Source organism: Micromys minutus (genome assembly GCF_963924665.1).
Source record: "Micromys minutus genome assembly, chromosome: 23".
Lineage (NCBI taxonomy): Eukaryota > Metazoa > Chordata > Mammalia > Rodentia > Muridae > Micromys > Micromys minutus.
This window is the reverse complement of record NC_137958.1, coordinates 46,066,719-46,091,582: the sequence shown is the minus strand read 5'-3', so window position 1 is coordinate 46,091,582 and position 24,864 is coordinate 46,066,719. Positions and strand designations below refer to the sequence as shown.

General features: G+C 39.9%; 3 protein-coding genes across 18 annotated transcripts in view; all 3 read left to right on the top strand.

Moving 5' to 3' along the window:
* CADPS2 (calcium dependent secretion activator 2) overlaps nt 1–24,864 on the top strand; it is a gene marked incomplete at its 5' end in the record, with an annotated part of 458,357 nt that overhangs the window by 124,243 nt on the left and 309,250 nt on the right. The window lies entirely within an intron of this gene.
* Nucleotides 17,822–18,733, top strand: RNF148 (ring finger protein 148; the record flags this gene model as incomplete). Its single annotated transcript, XM_080936290.1, has 1 exon — nt 17,822–18,733. The coding sequence occupies one exon, from the start codon at nt 17,822–17,824 to the stop codon at nt 18,731–18,733; it is 912 nt and encodes a 303-aa protein (XP_080792416.1).
* RNF133 (ring finger protein 133) lies at nt 22,482–23,741 on the top strand (the record flags this gene model as incomplete). Its single annotated transcript, XM_080936339.1, has 2 exons — nt 22,482–22,959; nt 23,089–23,741. 2 exons carry the CDS (start codon nt 22,482–22,484, stop codon nt 23,739–23,741), a joined length of 1,131 nt encoding a protein of 376 aa, XP_080792465.1.

The window sequence follows — 24,864 nt, the reverse complement described above, 5'->3', positions numbered from 1 at the left end:
AAAGGGCACAGTCTAATGAAACAGATGTCCTCACTCATGGTCATGTCTTGGGGTGTGTACTAACCCAGCCCATTTTTCGTTCTGAAGTTTTCCTTTGTGTATTGCACAATTCTAGTTCAAAATAAAAATATTTATATATGTGGGAACTGGCATTGCGTAAATGTTTAAGATTTACTCACTTTTTCATTCATGTGTAGGCATCAGTTTCTTTGTGCGTTTGCCGTGTGTGTGTGTGTGTGTGTGTGTGTGTGTGTGTGTGTGTGTGTGTGTACTGAGGAGGCTAAATTAAGGCACCAAATTCCCTGGAGCTGGAGATGCAGGCAGTTGTCCGTTACTTATACTTTGTCCTGGGGATGGAACTTGTACACTCTGGGAAAGCGGCAAGTGATCTTAACTGCAGGCACTCTCCCCAGCCCTAGTATATGAAGAAAATCCAGTAAGATTAAGCCTGGTAGTGTGTTTTGTGTAAGTTAAACAATATGAAAGTGCTAATAGTTTGGCCACTTTGATGTAGTGAAAATGTCTACTTTATATCAGGAAACCTAACAGCACTTGAAACAGCTACATTGAGTTCTACTTAGTATCTCACCTGGGTTGTTTGGTACTTGGTGGTGATCTTGTTAGTTTCAGTCAGTGTCTGTTTGTCTTTCTGGAGTGCTGTAGATAGTATGTTAACCCCTCCCCTTTTTTAACAGAGGTAGATCCTGAAAGTCCCCAGGCATATACTTCTAATCAGTCATTGTTCATACTTTTACAATGGCTGAGTCTTTACCATTATGGTATATTTAAGAATGTACATTTGTAGCTGCATTAAGATGTTGCTTGTATGTGTTTAACTTTGTGTCCATTTGTAAGTGTCACTGATTTAACACCTTCTGTCCTTGCAATACTGTCAGATATGTGTGTGTGTGTGTGTGTGTGTGTGTGTGTGTGTGTGTGTGTGTGTGTGTGTGTATGTGTGTATACTTTTATTCTGAATCTCATGGTTGGGTCTGGATCCCACTGGTTTCTCAGCGAAAACTAGACTTGCTCTGTGTTCAGAGATGCAGCTTCTCTATGCTACATTGTTTGGGTCTCTGACTGCTGTATTGAAAAGCTTGCACTGTGCAAGCCTCAGCATGCACAGGCACCTGACAATGGCTTTATACTGTCACTGCACCAAATGATTTTTATGGGTGATTGGTTGTTAGCAATGACAAAAAGCGATTTCCTGATAGATAAATGAAACCTACTTTTTATTTTTCTTTCCCACTGGGAAGGTCATTATGCTCTTAAGATCTACCTAGAAATTTCCGCCCAACCTTTGAGTCTATGGTTGCTGGCAATTACCTGTGGATACCCAATTCTGGTGACCCGGGTTTTTTATCTCCTCCTCTCATTCCAACACTTCTGCTCTTGCTTTCTAGTCTGCCACCCTTCTGGTTTCCTTCCCCTGCCCATTTCCCTCCCCCAATTTCCTTTTCCTACAGTCTTTTTTTTTCAGTTAAAGGAACTTCTATATAAGAACATAATGGAAAATAATGAAATAGAAGTTGTTAAGTGGTGAAGATATAATGGTTAAGTTGTGTAATGGCAATTGTGTGAATTTCATGTACGATATTTCTACTTTAGTGAGCTCTAAATGTGTGGGCTTTTAGAAGAAAGGGTAAGAGCTGAAGAGATGGCTTATTTCCTGTCCTTGTAAAGATCAGGGGTTTGGGTCTCTGTACCTTACCTGCAGGGTAACATAACCACTTTCAGTTCCAGCTCCAGTGAACCCAGTGACCTTTTCTGGCCTCTTCAAGCACCATATGTACACACACACATACACACACACACACACACACACACACACACACACTCTCACACACTGAAAGAGAGAAAGACAGACAGACAGACAGAGACAGAGATACAGACACAGACACATACACACAGAGAGTTGAAAAAAGAAACAGAATGAAGGATCTAGACCACACATGCTTTAAGTAGAATAAAGGGGTTTTGACTTGATGTATATAACTCAGTGTTAGAACACATGACAAGAATGAAGACTCTGATTCAGTTCCTAGTGTGGGGCGGGGGTCTGAGAGATAACAAGGTCATTACAATAGTGAACTGGGGCACTTTTGCTGTTGTCCTGGGATAATCAGTGACTTGGTATTTTCTGCCTAGTCACTTTACTACATGAAGGACATTATTTTGTCCTCCACAAGATACTTTCTTAATTTAAGGCCCATTAGCTTAATAATAAATGAAGATAGATTTCAGTTGCTGAATGCTGCGCACATTTTTCTACACTGGAGAATTCCCTACCCTCTCCATGGGGAAGTGACTTCCCTTCCACTACTGGTCTGTAGAAGTTTATTAGCTTTCCAATTCCATGACGACCTGTAAGAACAACTGAGCAGTCTCACATATGTATAAGTCTGTGCTCCGTACTCAGTTACATTAAGAGATACCGCTGTTTGTGTTTAATGTCCCTGTGTCTTGTATTTCCTGGGAAGCTTTCACATTATTTTATCCTTTTACTCTATGTGTTTTACACCTTAGGAATTATTTGTAGTCTGTTTATCTGTTTGGACCTTCAATTTACACATTTTTGAAGTTGCCAGACAACTTGGGCTTTGCTACCAAACATCTGTCACCTTTTCTTGCTAAGTATAACTAAACTGAGAGGAGCAGGTAACTTCCTAATTGGGTTTTGACAAGCGTATTTGAAAAATTAATTCAAAATGATAAAAAGTGATAGATACTGTCAGAAATGGTGAAAATACATTGTGGGATCAGACGTAGACCGAGTTTAAAGTATGAAGGTGCAAGGTACAGACATTAACACTTCTCATTCTGGCTACACTATTTATTTATTTATTTATTTATTTATTTATTTATTTATTTATTTATTTATTTATTTATTTATTTATTTTGCCATTTCATTTGTCAGAAAAGCACCACAAAGGCGACCCTTTTGTGGGATGATTCAAAACAGAAATAGTACATGTAAATGTTGTAGCGGTTCATGGTTTTCCAATAGTCATATGTATATTCTCAGTGGAGCCTAAATTTCCTTTAATTTCCTTTGGGTGTTATTTTTGTGGATAAATCGATATCCCTTTCTGGTCCTTCTCTATTTCACCGTTGCTCCCAAGGAGCACTACTCTGGGACAACTAGTAGCCTTGGTCCTGCCTCTCCCCTTGGGCACCTCCTCCAGTGATATATATATGTTCAGCTGATATTTCCTCTTACCCCCTCTTCTTACCTCTTTCCTCTTTTTCGTCTCATTCCAGGCCCCCCCTCATCCATTCATAACTGTTTCACTCTTTCTCCCTTTCCTAGAGAAAGCTTCCTGCCTCGTACTCTGTATCTAACATCTCTGATTCTATGGATTGTCAGTTTTCATTGATTTAGCAGCTAAAGTCTACATATAAGTTAATATAATACCATATTTCCTTTTGGGCCTGGGATTCCTCATTCAAAATATTTTTTTTCTCTCCCATTTACATATAGATTTTATGATTTTATTTTAATTTGGGGGGTTATTTTTAAAAGTTTTATTGTAGAATATTTTAAATATATAACAAAGCTGGAGATGATGCTGTGGTGTACCCCAACAAATGTATCACCTGATATTTATAATTTTCCCCCTTAATTAACTTACTTATTGAATTTACATCCTAACCGAAGGTTGTTCTCCTCTCAGCCCCTCTTTCCCTTCACCTCCCAGATAGTCACTGGAGTCAAATGGTGGTTGAACCACTTAAGTGACTGTGAGATGCTGAGGAGGTCACTCTGTCACTAAGGTGCCTGTGAAGAAGCATAAAGACCTGAGTTCAGTCCCAGGGACCGTGTTATAGATGGGAAAGGTGACCATGCCTGTGATGAAGATTGTTTGTTGACTAGCCAGTGTAGTCAAACCCATAGAGAGGGATTAAGGAAGATACCCAGCATTAACCCACATGAGACACACGATGTACCCACAAGCATGTATACACATACCATAAACATGTACTGACATTGGATGAATGGATGGATGGATAAATGGATGCTGTATGTGTTAACAGACTGTTTTGGTTCAGTACCTTTCATTTCTCATATCACATTCTTATAGGGAATATACAGTTGCATGCATTATAATGCATTAAAAGTAGACAGGGCATTGATTGGGCTGGAGTCAGCCATTAAGTCTAGGCTCAGGACAACAAAGGAAAAGTAGGATAAAACGACTCGGCAGCAGTCATTTAGAAATGGCTCAGAAATCTTTATTATATTATATTTTAATGGCACTGACATTTTAAGTTACTACTAGCCAACCAATTATAAGACTGTTATATTTGCAGTGTAATGAGAACAGCCCATAGCATAGAGCAACCTTGAAAGTGAACACTCACTCCCGTGTTTGGCAAGAGCCTTTTATTTTTGAGTCAGCTCTCAGTTTATTGCCTATCCCAGTAACACGCCTTATGTGGGTGATGTGCTTCAGTCAAACGGTAAACTCGAAGGATCAAATTTTGCGTAGTTTACTATAAATTCCTTCTATAATTTCTCCTGTACCTTGCTTCATTTTATTGAATGATTGGGAAGAAGGATGAAATGTTTATTCAACGTAGATGGAAGTTTAGTGTTCCTGCAGTTCTAGCTTAAAACAACATAAACAGTTCAGAATTGTAAAGCCCCAAAGAAATAATTGCTATGCCTATATTACATACACATAGCTAGTTGCTGCCACTTATAGATTTTTAAATTAGCTGTATTACTTCCCCACTTAACATATATGGGCTATTGATCATTGAGTTGTAGTGCCTGCCCCATCTCTGTCAGCTTAACATTCTGTGTTAAACAGGCAACAGTAACTCACTTCTAGGTCTTACTCAGAAGTAGTTTCTTTATGTGGATTATACGCTTATCTTTCTGCTTTCCACGGGACTTTAGCCACATCTTTCCCTTAAATTTCCAAAGAACTTCTGAGCCATTAGTGACATGATGTCATTCTTCCAATTTTACACGGATTCGAAATGTAACAGCTGGTAAAATGTTCTCTGCCAGTATCTTCAAGATTATAGTGCCAAGAGATTTAACCAAAGCTTTAATTCTTTCTTAGTGTTTAATGGGAGGTCTGTGGGTGTAAGAAGGCACAGACAATTTCTTTTGTTTGATCTTGGCCTGGATCTTCACAACAACCATGTTCCAGCTATTTTCATGCATCCTTTACAAAGCTCAGTATGCATTGTCTATAACTGGCAAATATCATCTCTCTAACTACCGAAGGGTGTCTCAAGAGTGGATGTGTAAAAGGGGTAGCTGGTAATTCTGTCAGCATGCCATCGTCTTCAGAGATGTAAGGTAAGAAAATTCCTTGAAGACTTTGGAGTCATCATCTGGTAGATCAGTTGAGAAGCCCTGAAGTACCACATTGTGGCGGTGTGGTACTGGTGACATACATGGGCAATGGTGATGGATGGTCTGGTGCAAGGGAACAGACACCATAATGGATGAGCCAGCCAGTGTTCTGTGTACTTGAAATGATGTATTTTATCTCATTTAGTCCTCATAAATGTCCTAAAGTTTTCCGAGTGTTACTAACACCCGATGCACAAGTGTACAAAAGCTGAGGCAAGTATCCTCAGGTAACCTGCCAGGATCACAGGGCTAGTGGAGATTAAAAACAAACATACAAACAAAAAACAGGAAGAGCAAGTCTGGCTTCAGTAGTAGTGAGATGTGAAAACAATGGAATGTGTGCTGGCACAAGGCTGTACTTGGAATGGGAGACAAGAAGATCATGAGCTCCAAGCAGGCCTGAGTTATATGAGACTCTGTCTGTAAAGCAGTTAATGATGAAATGTTATATAAAACAAAGATTTGTGTTTTCGTGCAGACGTTGAAACCTCCGTGAGACCGGAATGAAGGAACCATCAGCTGAGATCCGATGAACTAGTCGGACTGTTTTGTTTTCATTCATAAGATATGTAGCAGGAAGTGAGATCTTGATGTCTTAAGAGTGTATCAAAAACCAGTGTCTTGATTGGGGTCATTTAGTAAATATTAAAGTTTATGTCCCCTTCGAGATGTTGAAATCCAGATTCCAAAAAGAATGGATGTTAGAGGTGATTGGGATAGAGGGCATGAGAACTGGGCGTGCCTTGATGGAAGTGACCCCAGGTACATTCTCTACCCTTTCTGCCCAGTGAGGAGGCAGTATGTACTAGGTACCACCTAGTAGATAGAAAGGAACTTCCCTCTAGATCCTCAGACTCCTGTTATCTTTGGTTTTCCAGATTCCAAATCTGTGTGAATTATGTTTTTGTTATTTTTAAACCACCAAGTGAATGTTTTTCTGGCACTTCAAAGCTTGCTTAGCATTTATCACTTTCAGAATGCCAGCTTATGGAATGAGATAACAATCTTTGCCTCATCTTTGAAGCCCTGGGTGTTCGGAGGCATCATGAAGATAGAATTTGTTCTTTTTTTCTTTTTTAAATCAGTACTCTACTTCCAGCAGCTAGACCTATGTGTATGTTTGATTCTTGATTGACAACTTAAATGAGTAAAAGAATCAATTGTGGAGGCACTTAGTAGGGGGTTAGCTTTGGGACTATATAACAAAGAGGAATAGGAAATCATATCAGATAGATACATGAATTGCAATGAATATATCAAAAATAATTAAATACTTAGTACACTAGGTCCAACCAGGAATGCAAAAGAATATATTAAAACTTTTCAATTGGAGATAAAAGCACAATCTTTTATAAGAGGGTAAAAGTATAAACACTATTTTTTAACATCTATTAATAAGACAAACAAACACAAAGAACTATGCAGGTAAGCATAGGAACACAAAAGCATAGGAACAGTTCAAAGCCAGCCTTCAGTTGCGAGCCAGTGAGTTACACATGACATGATGTCTAAAGATAACAAAAATGTATGTATATGTTATAATTTTTGCTGTATTAGGAATTTAATATATATTATATTGCATATGAGTGTGTAATAGGTACTGAAATACAAATATAACTAAAGGTAACTAGATAGATGATAGATAGATAGATAGATACATAGATACATAGATACATAGATAGATACATAGACACATAGATAGATAGATAGATAGATAGATAGATAGATAGATACATAGAATATATTATATACACAAACACATATATGGATGGATGGACAAGGGAAAAGGATATTTTGTGGAGATTGTTAGATATGACTGTATTTCTAGATAGGAGGAATTCTAAGTGGTAGAAGTTTATAACTCATAGAAATGTTCTCTCTGTTGGTGCTACTACAATATTTGAGCTTTTCTCAGGTACCAAGGCATAGCTGTACATAACATGACAGAGACTTCTGATAATGGCTCTTTGTGATGTATGAAAACAGATATATAGACTATATAAGGATCTGTGCACATAGGTCTATTTATGTTTTATGATAAAATTGATACGGACTAAGGACTGTACATGAATGGATACATTCATGTAAAACTGATTAAAGTGGGGGTTTGAATAGATAAAGCTGGCTTGGTGTATATTAGAAATTCTTACTATCTTTGGTTTTACTTTCATGTAGAGTACCCATTGCAGAAACAGATGTAGAAGGAATTTGTTCTTGGATTTGAGAGGAAAGATGTTAGATGCCCTTGACCCTCTGATACTGAGGAAGTCTCTTTCTGGACTCCTGTGGTCCTGAGATTCTTAGCTGAGAGAACAGTTGTCAAATGGCTGCCTCCTTTGTTTTTCATTGGTGGTCATATAAAGCAGAGTTTGTAAAAGCTACTGTCATGTCTTAATGTTTTGAAGAGTAAATACCTAGAAACTTAGAAAGTCAAACATTTGCCAGAAATCTTGAAGAGTTTTTCTTATGGCAGTATAGGAATGGAATGAAAAAAACAGGTTTTCCTTTTTTTTTTTTTTTTTTTCTGATTGAAACTTCCCCTTCCTCCTCTCCTCCCAGCAAATCCCTCTCCCTTCCCCTCCTTTTCTCCTCAGAGGAGAGGAGACCTCTCATTGGTATCAACCTGTGGCTTACCAAGTTGTAGTAGGACTGGGCGAGCCTGCTATTGAGGCTAGACAAGGCCAGCCAGTTAGGGGAAAGGGATCCAAACTCAGGCAGCAGAGACAGCCCCTGTGCCTGTTGTTACAGGTCCCACGTGAAGACCAAGCTGCCCATCTGTTACATGTGTGTAGGGGTAGTAGGTCTGCCCCATGTGTGTTCCCTGGTTGGTGGATCAGTCTCTGTGAGCCCAGATGTGCCCAGGTTAGTTGGTACTTTAAGTTTTATTGTGGTGTCCTTGAACTCACTGGCTCTTTCAGTCCTTCCTTCCACTCTTCCATATGATTCCCAGAGTTCTGCTTAATGTTTGGTTGTAGGTCTGCATGGAATTAAAAAACAAATAGCAAAAAACCCCAAAACAAACAAAAATTTAACAAGACAATAGTCATACTATTCAGAAGATGTTTCACAGGACACAAACGTGCACACAAACACATCAGCATCTCATCATATATAACGGGTGACAGAATGGTTATAAAATTAATGAGTCACAGGAACAGGTCGTTTGGCTAGACAGACTGAGACTAATGAATCTTGAGGGATGAAATTAATCTGATTATGTGGGAAATAGAAAAAGGGAATTATATGGGGCCAGGTATGGTGAGGACAATTCAATGAGACTCTTTGGAGCTGGTGGTATTGGGCATACATAAGTGGAGTGACATGTCATCCTTACTTTTACATCCACAAGAAAGAACACTGATAATGTGGCCTTCTCACCTTGAGAGGGTAGCAGAAATGAAAGTCTGACATAGCTCCCACACAGTTTTATGGTTCGGGGAACAGTTCCTATGAGTGTGTATATATGGTCTATACTAATTTCTTCCTTTATGTATCCACGGAGGAGGTGTATTACCTAAAAATGAGAATGGGATTGTCTTCTAAATGGAAAGATGCCCTTGATCTCTTCAGCTCCTATTTCAGACTGCTACAGGCTCATGTGAAGTTCATGCCCACTCTTGGATTTAATGTCATAGGAAGGCTAAGCTCATGCAAAACTCTTAATGACAATTAATGGATTAGAATGGCTAGAATTCTAGGCTTTAGAAAACCTTAGATATGTTGCACCTCCAGAATAGCATCCACATCTGTACTGGATAGTTTTGTGTCAACTTGACACAAGCTGGAGTTATCACAGAGAAAGAAGCCTCAGTTGAGGAAATGCCTTCATGAGATCTGGTTATAAAACATTTTTTCTACTAGTGATCAAGGGGGGAGGGGCCAGCCCATTGTGGGTGGTTCCATCTCTGGGCTGGAAGACCTGGGTTCTATAAGAAAACAAGTTGAGCAAGCCAGGGGAAGCAAGGCAGTAAGTGACATCCCTCCATGGTCTCTGCATCAGCTCCTGCTTCCTGACCTGCTTGGGTTCCAGTCCTGACTTCCTTTGGTGATGAACAGCAAAGATGAGTAAATCCTTTTCTCCCCAACTTGCTTCTTGGTCATGATGTTTGCATAGGAATAGGAACCCTGACTAAGACAACATAAGCCTTTAGCACCAGATCTTAGTAAGAAAAAGACCAAATATATAATCAGGAACATCAGATTTGTTCTCTTGATAATTCAAAGAATCTGTTCGAGCATATTAATTTTTTTGTATGTTACCTATTTTTCACCCTAAGTGAAAGATCTAATCTAAATAGTTTATATAAAGATGATTTTGATATAACTTCAAACAAAAATAATAATTTTGTGTTTACTTTATATTAATCAATAATTCTTATGTCTCTAATGAAAATAGCTACAGTGTTACATTTGCCCTAATTACCTGTCCTGGTGTTATAATGTTTCTCCATTATAATTGACTGCCACACTGTCTTCTACTTGCTAGGTTGAACCAGAAGGAAATGTTTCCAATTTAATGGTAAAGATTTGTAGATCTCTAATATAATTCACATTGAAGAAAAAAATGTAACTTTGACTTAAGCTCATTAAAATAAAATGACATTTTGACATACTCTAAATAGTCATCTGTCGTTTCATTCAGATGTGACTACAAGAATAAAATTGTGTATCAGACCTACAGAATAAAAGATTGTCATATTATTCACAGTCTCATATTATGTACTGTTATTGAAGTAATCACCCTTATGAAGACCTCACTAATTAGAAAATGTATTGTATTAAGAATATCATAAGCCAGAATACAGAGGGTTATCAATTTAATTCATCATTTACTCAACAACCTTCACAACACCCAGTGGTGTGTACATGTTGTAAAAGGAATCACAAGTAGGGAGGGAGCAAGGGAAGGGGTTAGGGGGGTATGATCTGGTACTGGGTGGGGGAAAAGGACTGAAGCCCTGAGGGCAGGCAGAAAGAATGGAAACAGGCAACCTCAGAAGGTAGGAGATTGAGCCCCCCTCCCCCCCAGAATGTACCAGAGACCTGGGTAGTGAGAGACTCTAATGATTCAAAGCAAGGGACCCTAGATGAAATGCCCTACAGTGGGCAAAGGGAACGTGTAGAGCCCACCTCCAACAGAACGACAGGGCATTAAGTGAGGGATGAGGTTGCTATCCCACAGTAAATATTCTGACCCATAATTGTTCTGGTCTGAAAAAACTGTAGGGATGGAAATGGAGAGGAGCCTGGGGGAAAGAAGGTCAGTGACAGGCCCAAAGTGAGATCGAGCTCAAGGGGAGGCCCCAGGGCCTGACATTATTACTGAGGTTATAGAGTACTCAAAAAAAAAAAAAAAAAGGTGACTATCATGTCGGTCTTCCGAAAGACCCAACAAGCAGCTCAAAGAGTCAGATGAAGATATATGGACTCAACCAATGAGCAAAAGCTGCTGACCTCTGTGGTTGAGTTAGGAAAAAGCTGGAAGAAGCTGAGCAGAAGGGAGACCTGTAGGAGGACCAGCAGTCTCAATTAACCTGGACCCCTCAGGCTCTCTCAGACACTGAGCCACAACCAGGCAGCACACATCAACTGATACGAGTCCTCCAACACATATACAGCAGAGGACTGCTGAGTCTGGGTTCAGTCAGAGAAGATGCACCTAACCCTCAAGAGACTAGAAGACCCAGGGAGTATAAAAATCTGAGGAAGGGGTTTGGGGGGGACAGGGAGTTCAGAGGTCTGGGGAGTTCAGAGGTGTGTGTTGGGGGGGGTGGCTGGGGACAGCCTCCTGGAGACGGGGCAGGGAGGAGGTATGAGATGTGGAAAGGTTAGAGGGTGGACTGGGAGAAGAATAAAATCTGAAGTATAAAAAATAAATAAGATTTTAAAAAATTGGCATGTTTTCTATCCCTGGCTAGCTTCAAAATAAATGAGACGGAGACTATAAGATTTATTTAATTAGCTTTATAACACAATAGCTGAGCTTTCAGTAATCTAATCCTTTAAACTAATCTGGCTAATCTTCCTCTTCCTGTCTCTCTTGCCCCTCCCCTGCCTGACAGAAGTCCTGCCCTCTTCTCTCTTCTTGCCTCACCATTGGCTGATCAAATTTTATTGACAAGTCAGAATAAGTGGAGAGCACTGTTTATATAAAGTTAAGAGCTAGTTAGTTACAATGTCATGTCCAGATTACAGCAAGATATGAGGGCAGAGAAATCAGCATTTGAATGATACAAGAATAATCTTCACATGGCACAAAAATATCACGGCTACACATGAGATGCTAGAATCTTGTAATTGAAGCAAGAATGAGATTCTTCCCTGCTCTTCATATTGGAACAAGATGGATAATCTTATCGACTTCCTGTGTGACCCCAGCACTTTGTGCCCTCTCCAAGAGTGGGCATGTCTTATTAAGGAGTCTGTGTCCTGACTAGGACCCATCATGTTCTCTTAAGGCCTATTTATGTCCTGGTCATCTTTTAAAAATTATTTCATTTACTTTTTGAGATTATAATATAGTGACATCATTTCCCATTCCCTTTCTCCTCCCTGACAAAACATACCCTTCCTTTACTTCAGAATGTTCTCAGTAATTGTATGTGTATACACACACACACACACACATATATATATATATATATATATATACACACACACACACACACACATATGTACACACACATACACACGTATACATACATATACACATTATATATATATTTATATATTATATTTTATATAATATATATTTAAAATATGTTAAAATATATATTATACTTGATATAATATATATTTCTAAGTATTACCTGTTCAGTCTGCATAACATTAGCTTGTGTGTATGTTTCCATTGGATAATCAATTGAGCTGCTCTTCACTGGGGAAAACTATTTCTCTGGCTCTCAGCGTTCCTTAGTTGCCTTTAGTACTTTATATAGGGTTGAGGTCAGGTCATTTTGAGTCACACAGCTCACTCACTGTTTTTAACTTTCACATGTCTGCCCACCTGCAAATCAATGTCAAATACCCTCGGCTAGGAGAGATTGGCTTTCTCTTGAGTATTTTGATTCACATCCGCTTGTCATGATGCCCTCGTTCACTTCAGGGTAGCAGGGATGAGGCTGGCACCTTGTCGCTTTTGCTGATGTCTGTTGGTCAGCCAGTTGCCAGGCACACAGATCTAAGGGGTATGGAAATAAGTCTCTCAGAACCAGGCGACATGATGCCTGTGTGAAGTTTGGTGTGATGACAATTGTTGTCACAGGAGCAGAGAAAGCGATAAACTGACTTGGTTTGAGTACCAAATGGAGATGGATGGGAAGAAAGGAAGAAGCAAAGGTCATGTCATCCCTGGAAATCATAGGGACCGATGCCTGAGCTTTTCAATAAACAAGAACATCACTATAGGTTTGATTACTTTTTTCTAGGGTGGGGAGGGGGAGCAAAGTTAAGAATAACCGCTAGCTGGATGATAAAGGGTCTGAGAGAAGAGCTCCGTAGCCAGATGGAAGCAGTGAAAAGTGTTCATCCCATGGGGTGTGGTGACTGTGGTAATCTCCCACCCAAGTAAAGTCAGCACAGTGTTGCAGTGTTGGAGAAATAGGACAGCTTTTCCCCTCGGCCAGACTATCTTTGCCCTTTAGCATTGTGCAGTATGGGTTCCGTCTCAAGGAACATGGTTCGAATTCACTGGAAAGGCACTACCCAGGTCTTCCTTGCCTCTGGGCTTTCCCCAGTCCCCGTGTGTGAACACCAAAACCATCCAGAAGCTCGTGTATAATTTTTAAAATCTGCAGTTTTCTATGTTTAGAATATTTTGAAGACACTCTTTTAGATTGAGGATGGTTAGGGATGTTTAAAATGTACACTTCATGTATGTTTTATTGAATGTGTGTTATGATTAACTTAGTGCAAGTCCCAGAAAAGGGCTACATTGCTATGTATAAGAATTACAAACTTGTGCTGGAGAGATACCACAGTGGTTAAGAGCACTGACTGTTTTTCCAGAGGTCCTGAGTTCAATCTCTGCAACCACATGGTGGCTCTCAACCATCTGTAATGGGATCTGATGCCTTCTTCTGTTGTGTCAAGGACAGTGTGATCATAGACATGAAATAAATAAATAAATAAAATAAATAAATCTTTAAAAAATAAATTGCAAACTTGCAATATAATATGAGATAAATTTTTACTGCAAAGATGAAAGGGTTTTCAGAAAAAAAAATTATATATATATATTGCCTTTAGCAAGCCATTTGGAATCAGCACCCTGTCACCCTCAAACCCTTTATGAGGTTTTTCTCTTCAGAAAACAAACACGGACAACAAACGAACAGGAAAACTGTCATTTCTATAGCTTATGTGCCAAGTAAGTATGCTGTGTGGGTTTCCAGAGAATTCCTGTGATTCCTGTGCCCTGTGACTTGTGGGTTCCTTTAAATGGGCTCTTTGGTGTTCCCTGTGTCTTACGGATGTTATCAAATGCGGTAGTGTGAATGTACTTGTTGCTTTTCCTCTTCAGAGGTGGATTTTCTGAGGGCAAGAGTATTTTGTACAAGTAATGGTCAAAAATCAGTAAGAGTGGGGATGAGTTGGTTCTCTACCCCTGTTACACACTGATGGTTATGATGTCTGTCCCACAAATATAAATATATTTTTATATATATATATATATATTTGTGTGTGTATATATATATATTTTTATATACAATAATAAACAATATATATTTATATTATTATATTATACAATAAATATATATTGTTTATTATTGTATATATAATATATAATATATATACACACACATATATATTATGTATATACCTTCACTATCTTTGAAACCATTTCTTTTATAACCATGACCTCCTAAGGAACAGGACTGTGTGGACCTTGCCTGACTTTGTGTGGAATTCACATTGTGTTTGTACTGGTTAGTGGGTATTTAAGGATTTCTTTGAGTATATTCCAGGAATTTAGGCCCTATGGCTGGCACCTCTCCTGAGTGCTTGCCTTCCACTTCCTAGTTTTCTCCAGAGAGCTCCATCAGTACAAAACACTGCTCACGCCACCTCCCCCCATTTGTGTACTCAGTAAGGAATGTGCTTCTCCACAAGACAAACTAGGGTTTGCTCATGTCGATCATAAAGATCAAACCAGTTTCGTAGATCCACACACACAGAAATTGAACCTGTGAAGGAGTTCTAGCCAAAAACATTAGAGAATGTTGATAAGTATCTGGGGAAGATCTTCCCCCCTCTTTCTTAAAGGGGAATGTGGGAGTCAAAATTTGTATTGCCCCTCGGGGTGCTGTGTGCCTACGGATAATTAGGACAGTAACCAGCCTGGGAGTTCATCGAGGGAACCAACTTAAGAGGAGAGCCAACATACTTTAGAGGCAAATAGAAGGATATAAAAAAGAGAGGCTTTTGGACTATGGAGTATATGTTCAATTTCCCTTAATCTACCTGCAAGGGTGAGTAGAATAAAGAATTCAAAATCTTCAGGTACTCAAAGTCCATGTATTGAATAAATGTTTTAAAAGCAGCAGATGACAGTGGCATTAATGTTATAGTCCTCCTTTCTGCTCCATTGACCTATGCTGGCCCAGGATAGAAGATTCTCTGCTCTAGTTCTGATAAAATGGATGTAATTGACAACCATCCATTTTGGGTTAATAAGGATGCTTAAAGACAGCTATTCTGTCACTGTGCTTGGAAAAACAGTGGAAGTGAAGGCACATTCTGAGAGCATCTTACTTAACAGATACATTGATATTACAAAAGCTCACTGTGGGGCAAGAGCTTGGAATTTATTATGTCCCAGGGATGAGTGACTCTAGAGAAATTTCTCCTCTCCTAGGACTACCATTAGCACTGGGTTTCCTAACCTTTGTGACATGTTTAGTTTGGTCTATAAGTCATGAAGAGGCCACTGTCAGCATTTGATGATGTTTAGTTGTGCCTTTGGCTTTTAGCCATGAGATGCCAGTAACATTCCCCCATTAGTGTAGTAATTTTAAAGAGTCTCTTAAAGATAGAAGGTAGCCCCTCAGAAGGCAAAATTACATGTGTTTCATAGCTACTATTAGATGTAAGAAGCATTTTGTTCTAGGGCTATGACAGAGGCAAAGGGGTGTTTTAACCACCATGTCCTTAGCTAGTTATACCAAGAATCCAGTGAACCTATACATTTTTAAAAATCATTCCTTTCAACCAAACAAGGAAACTCTTGATTGGAGCCATACATGCTCTGCTGTTTAAATGTTTCACCTTCCAAAATCAGCAAAAGATTCTGGATTTCTTTGAGCAAGGCAATATTTGTTTGCACTTGAAAGACCTAGGCAGGGGGATTAGGAGTTCAAGGTTGTAATTGGCTACTTAGCAAGTTTGAGTCCATCTGAATAATAAGTATAAAAATGACAAACAAACCCTGAGAATATAAAAGCCAAGTCACCTTCCAAAAGCAATTCAGCAAGTACCACCTAAGTAACATTAAAGTCCTAGGCCAGCTTTCAATTCTTCGCTGTCAACAGAACCAAACACTAGTTCACACACTGAACATGGAAAGCTCCTGTAAGGATAGTTCAGATGCAAACCGAACCATGCATAGATACAATTGTGGGAAGTGGGAATTTGAGTAATGGCCATCTTGCAAAGGAATAGTAACTAAAGAATTATGGCCCAGTAAATACAAAGGATGCTTTTGTCAAAAACTTAAGCTTTCCTGGCATGCCTTTGGTTTTCCTGTTCCAGCCTTTTCTGTACCTGAGCCTCATAAACAAACAAGGTCTTTTCTTTCCATGTCCTCAAAGCTTTGCAGCCCACCGTTTGCACAGAATCTTTCCTATACCTAGGAGGCAAGTATTTGAATGGTTATTGCCATGTTATTATCAGTGCAAAGATTTTAGGCAAGGATTGAAAGTGTAAGCAAGAGTCTGGAAGGCCCCAGACTGGCAGCGTGCTTCTCATGTTTCGGGCCAGAATCCAGAGTTCTCAGCATGTGAGCCATCCAAAGACACCAGCTGCCCATTGCCTTTCCCCCTTTGCTCTTCTTTCCTTTGCCTTCAGTCTTGTTACTTTGCTTTGGCAATCTGAGTTCATCTTACATGTGTCAGCTCTCCATCCCAGGTTTCTCTGTGCTTGGCACTTTCCCTTCACAGTTCTTGCAGTCCTTCCTGTCTTTTAATTGCTTCAGATCTACTCTCAGTGCATCATAGTAGGACCGTGTTGGTTCTTTCCACAATATGTGTTTTCGTACTTAGTATTTGTGTGGCACATAGTAAGTATTTTAATAACAGACTCAAAGGACAAATATGTATTCACCTTGTGAGGTGAATCTACATCAGAAAAAAATGCTTTTTTTCCTTTATTCCTCATGTTAAACCTTCAGGTTTGGCATTAGCATTTAATGCCAAAAGACAGGTGGGATGATTTGTCCCAGCTGTCCATGGACTGGCCAGCTGGGTAGAAGTGCTAAGAGATGAGAAGAACAAAATGATCAATTAACCAAACCCTCCACAGCTCCCAGGGACTAAAACACCAACCAATGAGTTCTCATGGAGAGACCCATGGCTCCAGGTGCATATGCAGCAGAGGATGGCATTCTCCGGCATCAATAGGAGGAGAGGCCTTTGGTCCAGCGAAGGCTCCTTTTCCCAGTGTAGGGGAATGCCAAGGTGCTGAGGTTGGAGAGAGTGATTGGGAGAGGGAGTACCTTCATGGAGGCAATGGGAGGGGGAATGGGATTGGGGGAAAGGGGATAACATTTGAAATGTAAATGCAGAGACTGTTAAATATCAATAAATAAAGAAAGAAAGGAAGAAAGGAAAGAAAGAAAGAAAGAAAGAAAGAAAGAAAGAAAGAAAGAAAGAAAGAGAAAGAAAGAACAAGCACCTGGCCAGAAACATTCATCCATGTGAACAAATAGTTTGTAGAAGGTTTAAGACATTTTCAGTATGTCCATATATAAAAACAAAACTCAACTTGTGTCATTTTTTATGTTCATCACTTTTATTCACTAATTTTAAGTGTGTTCAAAGTGGTGTGTATGTATTTCTGTATATATAATATAAAATAATGACATAATCTCATGTTAATACATGAACACATGTGTATGAATGCTATCTCTTGACTTACTGCATAATAACCTCTTGACCAATAGGATTTCAGTATGCATTGTACTAATATAAACTCCTGGATTGGCTTAACAACCTCTGATGTCACAATTTACCCATTCGGAAGTCATAAGTTTCTTGAAATCACCCTGAAGTAATAACATCTCTTGACTTTTCATGACAAGGAAGATAAAGTACCAAGAGTAAAAATGGTAGAATGAGCCAAGCATCTTTCATCGTGGCCAACCTTGATTTATGTGCGTTAGCAATCTGCTCTTGACAGCCTAAGCTGGCTCCTGTGCCTCCTTTGTCAGCAGATGCTACAGTGAATGAAGGAATGAACCCCCTTGGACTTACGTCTTCAATTCATAGGTCTGTTTCATCTCGGTTGTTGAGACTCAGCATCTTCCTACTGCTTAGCCTCCCTGACTCCAAAGGAAAAGCCATATGGACTGCTCATCTGAATATTACATTCCAGGTGGGAAACCGGCTCATATCCGAGCTGGGAGAGAGCGGAGTGTTTGGGAATCATTCTCCTCTGCAAAGGGTGTCTGGGGCCGTGGTACTTCCCGAAGGATGGAATCAGAACGCTTGCAGTCCCCTGACCAACTTCAGCAGGCCCGACCAGGCCGACTCTTGGCTGGCCCTCATCGAACGGGGAGGTTGTACGTTTACTCATAAAATCAATGTGGCAGCAGAGAAGGGAGCAAATGGGGTGATCATCTATAACTATCCGGGAACGGGCAACAAGGTATTTCCCATGTCTCACCAGGGAACAGAGAATATAGTTGCAGTGATGATCGGCAACCTTAAGGGCATGGAGCTCTTACACTTGATCCAGCAAGGTGTCTATGTGACTATCGTCGTTGAAGTGGGGAGAATGCATATGCCATGGCTCAGCCACTATGTCATGTCTCTGTTCACCTTCCTGGGAGCCACAGTCGCCTACCTTTTCCTGTACTGTGCCTGGAGACCCCGAGCACCTAATGCTTCTACCAGGAGGCAAAGACAGATAAAGTCCGACGTGAAGAAAGCTATTGGCCGGCTGCAACTTCGGGTGCTCCAGGAAGGAGATAAGGAGGTAGACCCAAATGAAGACAGCTGTGTTGTCTGTTTTGATGCATACAAAGCCCAAGATGTAATACGTATTTTAACTTGCAAACATTTTTTCCACAAGACCTGCATTGATCCTTGGCTTTTAGCCCATAGGACATGCCCCATGTGCAAGTGTGACATTCTGAAACCTTAAGGAGCCCAGAGACCTTCCCACAGATTAATATTACATGGATTTGCTCATTGTGCCGTACATCCAGAGAACACATGACCCCTAGTTCCTCTATCCTGCCACTGAAGAAGAAATGTGTGTGCTTTGAAAATAAAGCTACATATCATGCCTATGAACTGTTGTCTTTTCAGTTATTTTAATTCTTAGACATTGTTGTCTTCTTCCAAATAAGGAAGTTGAAACATGTTAAAAGCAATCCTCCTAATTTTCAGCTTACTCAGATTAAGGTACCGTTCTGGTGGGGATTGCTTAGCTGCTATAAAGTTTTCTTTTTAGCATATTTATATTGGGCCTTTGCTTTAATACCTTATCTAAATTTTTATTTCTAACAGTTGACATCTCTGTTTAATAAACTTCACTATAGAATTAGATTCTGATTTATATTGTCATGGTTAATTAATTTTATTAGTATCTAGAAAATCTGACTCTCAAAGCTGTGGATTGAACAGGTACTTTGTTCTAATTACTTTAATGGATAGCATATGTTATAAAAGTTTTAAAGGGTTTCAAGCATCATTTAGAGCAGTGTTGAAAATTTTCACCTGTTTTCCAGAGGTCTCTAAATTCTGGCCTAGTGAATCAACCATAGGGACAGTTCCTTTTACAAATGTCCTCTAAGGGATGCCAGAGAGTATCACTAGAGCCTTTGACAACAGAGAAGAGCTAAACATTTTTGTTCAGTTTTCATTCCGATAATATGTATGACTCATTTCTCTCACCTTTCTGGTGGGTGGATAAACACCTGGGTATTACTGAAGAGTTGAAAGACTTGGGCTTGTGATTTTGGTGAAAAATCTCACTCTTTGACATTCAGTGTAGATGGCATATGCTGAGTCTGCAGAAGTCGACACACTGCTCACTGCCCTTTCCCCAGGGACTTGTGTATAAACAAGACCAGTGATTATTTCCATAAGAGGAGTCAACCATTGTGGACTGAAAGTTCCACACAATTTTCTTTCTGTTTTATTCCACTCCCTTCAGACATTTGAATTGATTAGTTTTTTTTTAATTTGACAATTTTACACATTTATAATGTATTGATTGGTCTTTCTCCAGTACCCGTATCCTTCTCAATCTGTAAACCACCACCTCTCATCACTACTAATCCTTTTTGCTTATAACATATATAGCTTAACGAAGGTTCTTTGGGTGACTCTTAAAAAAGAACCACCCTCCGGGGACTGGTACACTCATCAGTGGGTTCACAACTGAAGGCAGTGACCCCCTCCCCCCTGGATTCATCAGGAAGAAACAGGTCTGCAGTGGGGAGTGGGATCCTCCGAGCCTCCCCTCCAACTCTGCCTTACCGTTGATGCGACCATCCCTGTGCAGACCCGGTGCCAACATCCATAATTTCAATGACATGGCTTGCCCAGGAGATAGCGTTTTGAAGTTCTTCTCCCTGTCTTACATTTTATACATTTTTTTCAGCCCTTTCTTCCACATTGTTTGCTGAGCCTTAGAAGGACTGTCCTACATTTCAGGTGAACACTTAGTTTCAACACTCCGTGTGGCCAGGAGACTCTACCACTACAAAGAGAGCCTTCTCTGATAGAGACTGGAAGCGGTAGTTAGCTATGGACATGAACACTATTTAAAGGATGGCTTGCCCATAGTCAGCTTTCTAGAACAGCAGTGTCGTATTCAGTACCTTTCCCAGATGTGAGTTTTTCTCAGAATTACAATACCAAACGCAGATCACTCCAGTGTAGTGGTGTCAAATCCATTTATAGCTGTTGCTGCCCAACAGTCATGTGACATCAGTATATCTGACCTGGCAGACTTTTGTAGATCATAGGATTCACAACTGGGTAAGGTCATTGATGGCCTTTCTCTCCAGTAGCCCACATAGCACCTTCAAGTACCTAAAATGCTATCGGCAAGGAGACAGTGTCTACCTCAGTTCCAGATTGACTCCTCTACCATGAATCCAAGGTGTGTGCTTTCTTCAATACTAAGGTCTTATCCAGTCCAAGCAGGCAAATGAGATTGATGGCAAGAACCTAGATTGCTTTGGGAGCTTCCCTGACCAATACCTTATATGCCAATTTTTGTTCTGTCTGTAAAACTTTCTTCATTCCTGTCTGAAGTTGTTACTTCATAAACTATAACAGTACCTGTTTTCTTAGTCCTGGTGAGTCCAGTTTAAAATGGCTTGGTTTTGAACCCTGTATATAAAGGCCAAAGATATTTACGTTCAAGGTACAAGCCCTTAGCTTTGGCTTTCTAATTAGTAAAGTAGAAACAAACGTGATACCTACTGAGAAAGTATATACCAACATTTGTTACTGCCCAAGTATGTTATTCAAAGTTATTTAAAGCCAATGACCTTTGCAGTAAAAATGGGGGCAGAGGTGGCAGGGTATATAGGATCATCTAGGGAGATATTAAGTTTGGTTTTAAAAACTGTTTTTAGGGTTGGAGAGATGGCTCAGCAGTTAAGAGCACTGGCTGCTCTTCCAGAGGTTCTGAGTTCAAATCCCTGCAACCACATGGTGGCTCACGACCATCTGTAATGGGATCTGATGCCCTTTTCTGGTGTGTCTCATGACAGCTACAGTGTCCTGATATATAGTAAAATAAATTTTTTTTAAAATTGTTTTTAGCATCATCTCTTTATGACCTGTAACCATTGTTACCATCATTGGTTAAGTTTTTAATCTTATTGGGTTTGTTTTGATTTATTTTATTTTGTTTATGTCAAGTTGTGTTTAAAAAACAAGAATTGTGTCCTTTATATGTGCTATTATGGGTATGTGATGTTGGCAAGCTTAAGTATGATGTAGAAGGAGAGGTACCAGGATTCTATACTTTACCTGTGGTTCTCAACCTTCCAAACACTGCAACTCTTCCATGCAGTTCCTCATCTTGTGGTGACCACCAACTATAAGATTACTCTAGTTGCAATTTTATAAGTGTAATTCTGTTACTGTCATGAATCATAATTAAATATTTTTGGAGATAGATAATTGCCAATGTGCTCACAACACACAGGTTAAGAACCACTGCTTTGAAAAAAAAATCAAAACCAAGTCAGAACCAATAGATGTTTCCAAAATTCTATATCATTTATCTGCATCTTAATAAAAAATTGTCAGGAGCCAAACATGTAAGATTAGTGTTACAAACCTCATTGCTTGGATTCTCATTTGATCACATTTCTAATTTACGATCCTTTGTATATCTCAAATCCAACATCAGAAGTGCTTACTTCTTAGAAAATGTCAGTTACACAACATCATCCTTCCATTGACTTTGAGGTTAAAAAAAAAAAGTCAATTGCTTTCTTTTTAGCTTAATGTGCTACCTACAGCATCTTTTATGGCTTCCTGACTTAATTATTTTACAAGGATATGCAGACTACCTATAGTCACACTGGAAACATTTAACCCGGTCCATCTGCAGCCTGCTCTGAGCTAATTGGCTGCTTGGTCTTTTATGTCACAATGGCCTCATGCAACAGTAAGCAGTATCTAAAGTTACAGCACTGAGGCAGAGATTTCTTTACTATCTCAAGTTTTTCTCTCTAATAAAACATCTGAAACTCAAGACATCTTTAGAAAGCTCTTGCTGAAACATGTTGGAAGACAGCCTATCTTATTTTCACCCGGAAGATATTTTTTCCTTCCTCATTCTGGATTGATTGTCAGCAGATGTGGCAGCCTTGCCTGTTGGTTGGGTTGGCTCTTAAAGTTATTCGTGAAAGACAGAGATGACTCCTCTTCAGACCGGTACTCGGCAGAACAATGCTCTATCTTTCTGGCTTCTGAAGATCAGTTTTATCTGGCTTGTCACTCAGAACTGCTGTACAGCCGGTGCAGTTTGGACTGCATACATGAACATATCGTTTCACGTGGGGAACCGCATGCTGTCAGAGCTGGGAGAGACGGGGGTCTTCGGAAGGAGCTCCGTTTTGAAGAGAGTAGCAGGAGTTGTTGTACCACCAGAGGGAAAAATTCAAACTGCTTGTGACCCCAGTACCAGTTTCATCGTGCCACGGAACAAAGAGCCGTGGATTGCACTCATTGAACGAGGAGGTTGTGCCTTCACTCAGAAAATTAAGGTGGCATCTGAGAATGGGGCCAGAGGAGTGATCATCTATAACTTTCCAGGTACCGGCAACCAGGTTTTCCCCATGTCTCACCAGGCATTTGAAGACATCGTCGTAGTTATGATTGGTAACATCAAAGGTATGGAAATTTTGCATTTAATTCGGAAGGGCGTCCATGTTACGGTCATGGTGGAGGTGGGAAGAAAACACGTCATTTGGCTGAATCACTATTTTGTCTCTTTCATGATCGTCACAACCGCCACGTTAGCATATTTCACCTTCTATCACGTTCGGAGGTTTTGGGTCGCAAGAATTGAGGACAGGAGATGGAAACGATTAACAAGAGAGCTCAAGAAAGCTTTTGGGCAGCTGCAAGTTCGAATATTAAAAGAGGGGGATGAGGAAGTAAATCCAAACGCAGACAGCTGTGTCATCTGCTTTGAAGCCTATAAGCCTAATGAAATAGTTCGTATTCTCACTTGTAAACATTTTTTCCACAAGAATTGCATTGACCCCTGGATCCTATCCCATGGCACATGCCCCATGTGCAAATGTGACATTCTGAAAGCCCTGGGGATTCAGGTGGACATTGAGGACGGAACAGACTCTCTGCACGTTCTGATGTCAAGTGAACTGCCCGGAACCTTTTCACCTGTGGAAGGAGAGGCAAATAACGAAGCTCCTCCGGCAAGAGCATCAAGCAAAGTGACCCATGTGCAGGAGCACCCTACTTCCGTGAGCGCTGGCAGCCAGCCTCCCAGAATGACGCATGTGCAGGAGCACCCTACTCCCGTGAGCGCTGGCAGCCAGCCTCCCAGAATGACGCATGTGCAGGAGCACCCTACTCCCGTGAGCGCTGGCAGCCAGCCTCCCAGAGCAGAGGAAACCGATCATCCTTCACCTGGACAGCGTGACCTTTGAGCAAGTGGATTAAACCTGTTTGTCGAATTAGGTCTTCATGATGACAAGCAGTTTGCTTGAAGTGTGGTTTTTGTGTGTGTCATTTCCTGTCACTCTACTAATTTGCCAATTTCACTGTTCAAGCTTCAAATACAGGGGAAAGAAAACCTGGTGGAATTTTGTGGCTTTTTACCTCTGCTAATTTTAAGGATTGTTTTGTTTTGTTTTGTTTGCAAATGTATTATTCCTGGTAGTGTACCTGTGTTCATTTCTACTTATCCTGTTTTAAAACCAGAAACAAACTTACCCCCTAAATTGTACATGTGTGCATGTATGTGTGTATGTGTTTATACCTGGTTTTATTTTGGTAAGGAAATTGTTAAAATGTATTTACATTTTTTCTCAAAAGAAGCTGCCAGTTATCTTTTATCTTTTAGCAGCAGTAAAAATTAATTACACTATAGTAATTTTGATGTCTTTATGTTACAGTGGTTATTTTTTAAAATTCTTTGAAATGAAAATTTGCTGTACAGAATATTTTGTTGCTCATCCGTAGTCAAGAGTTGATTCAGTTAGTAAATTTTATGTAAATCACCTGTATAGGAAGAAAATATTTGATAAAAGTACAAAAACTCTTTTAAGAAAATAGTCCAGAATTCATTAATATTTTTTCTGATCCTTATAGTAGTGTAGCATAATTTCAATGAGTCTTCAAACTTTCTCAGGCAAACAATGAAGTTTCAACTACTAGGCAGTGCTAGAGAGACCCAGTGAGCATGAATTTTATGAATTGTTCTGTGTGGAAGGGCAGTACTTGGCTGCAGAAGTAACCCAAGAGAGACTATTAGGGGAGCAAAGACATTTGTGCAGGGCAGGAGAGCCAAGGCAGAGCAAAACTTGGGCAGACACCAGGGTGAAGCCACATCTTCCTGTTATATTTGGGCCTTTGTGTTCCTGACCCTAGGAAAGTTTGACTGTTCATTATATACACCACCACTGAATTTTCAATGTTTTAATGTTTCCTTGGGTCAGTGAAGTTATTTGGTATAGTACTAAGTGCCGTACTAGCAATAAAAGGACCCAGAGACTGAATAGGTGAGCTGGTGTCTGTAGACTGAATGCTGACCTCTGGGAGCTGGAGCTT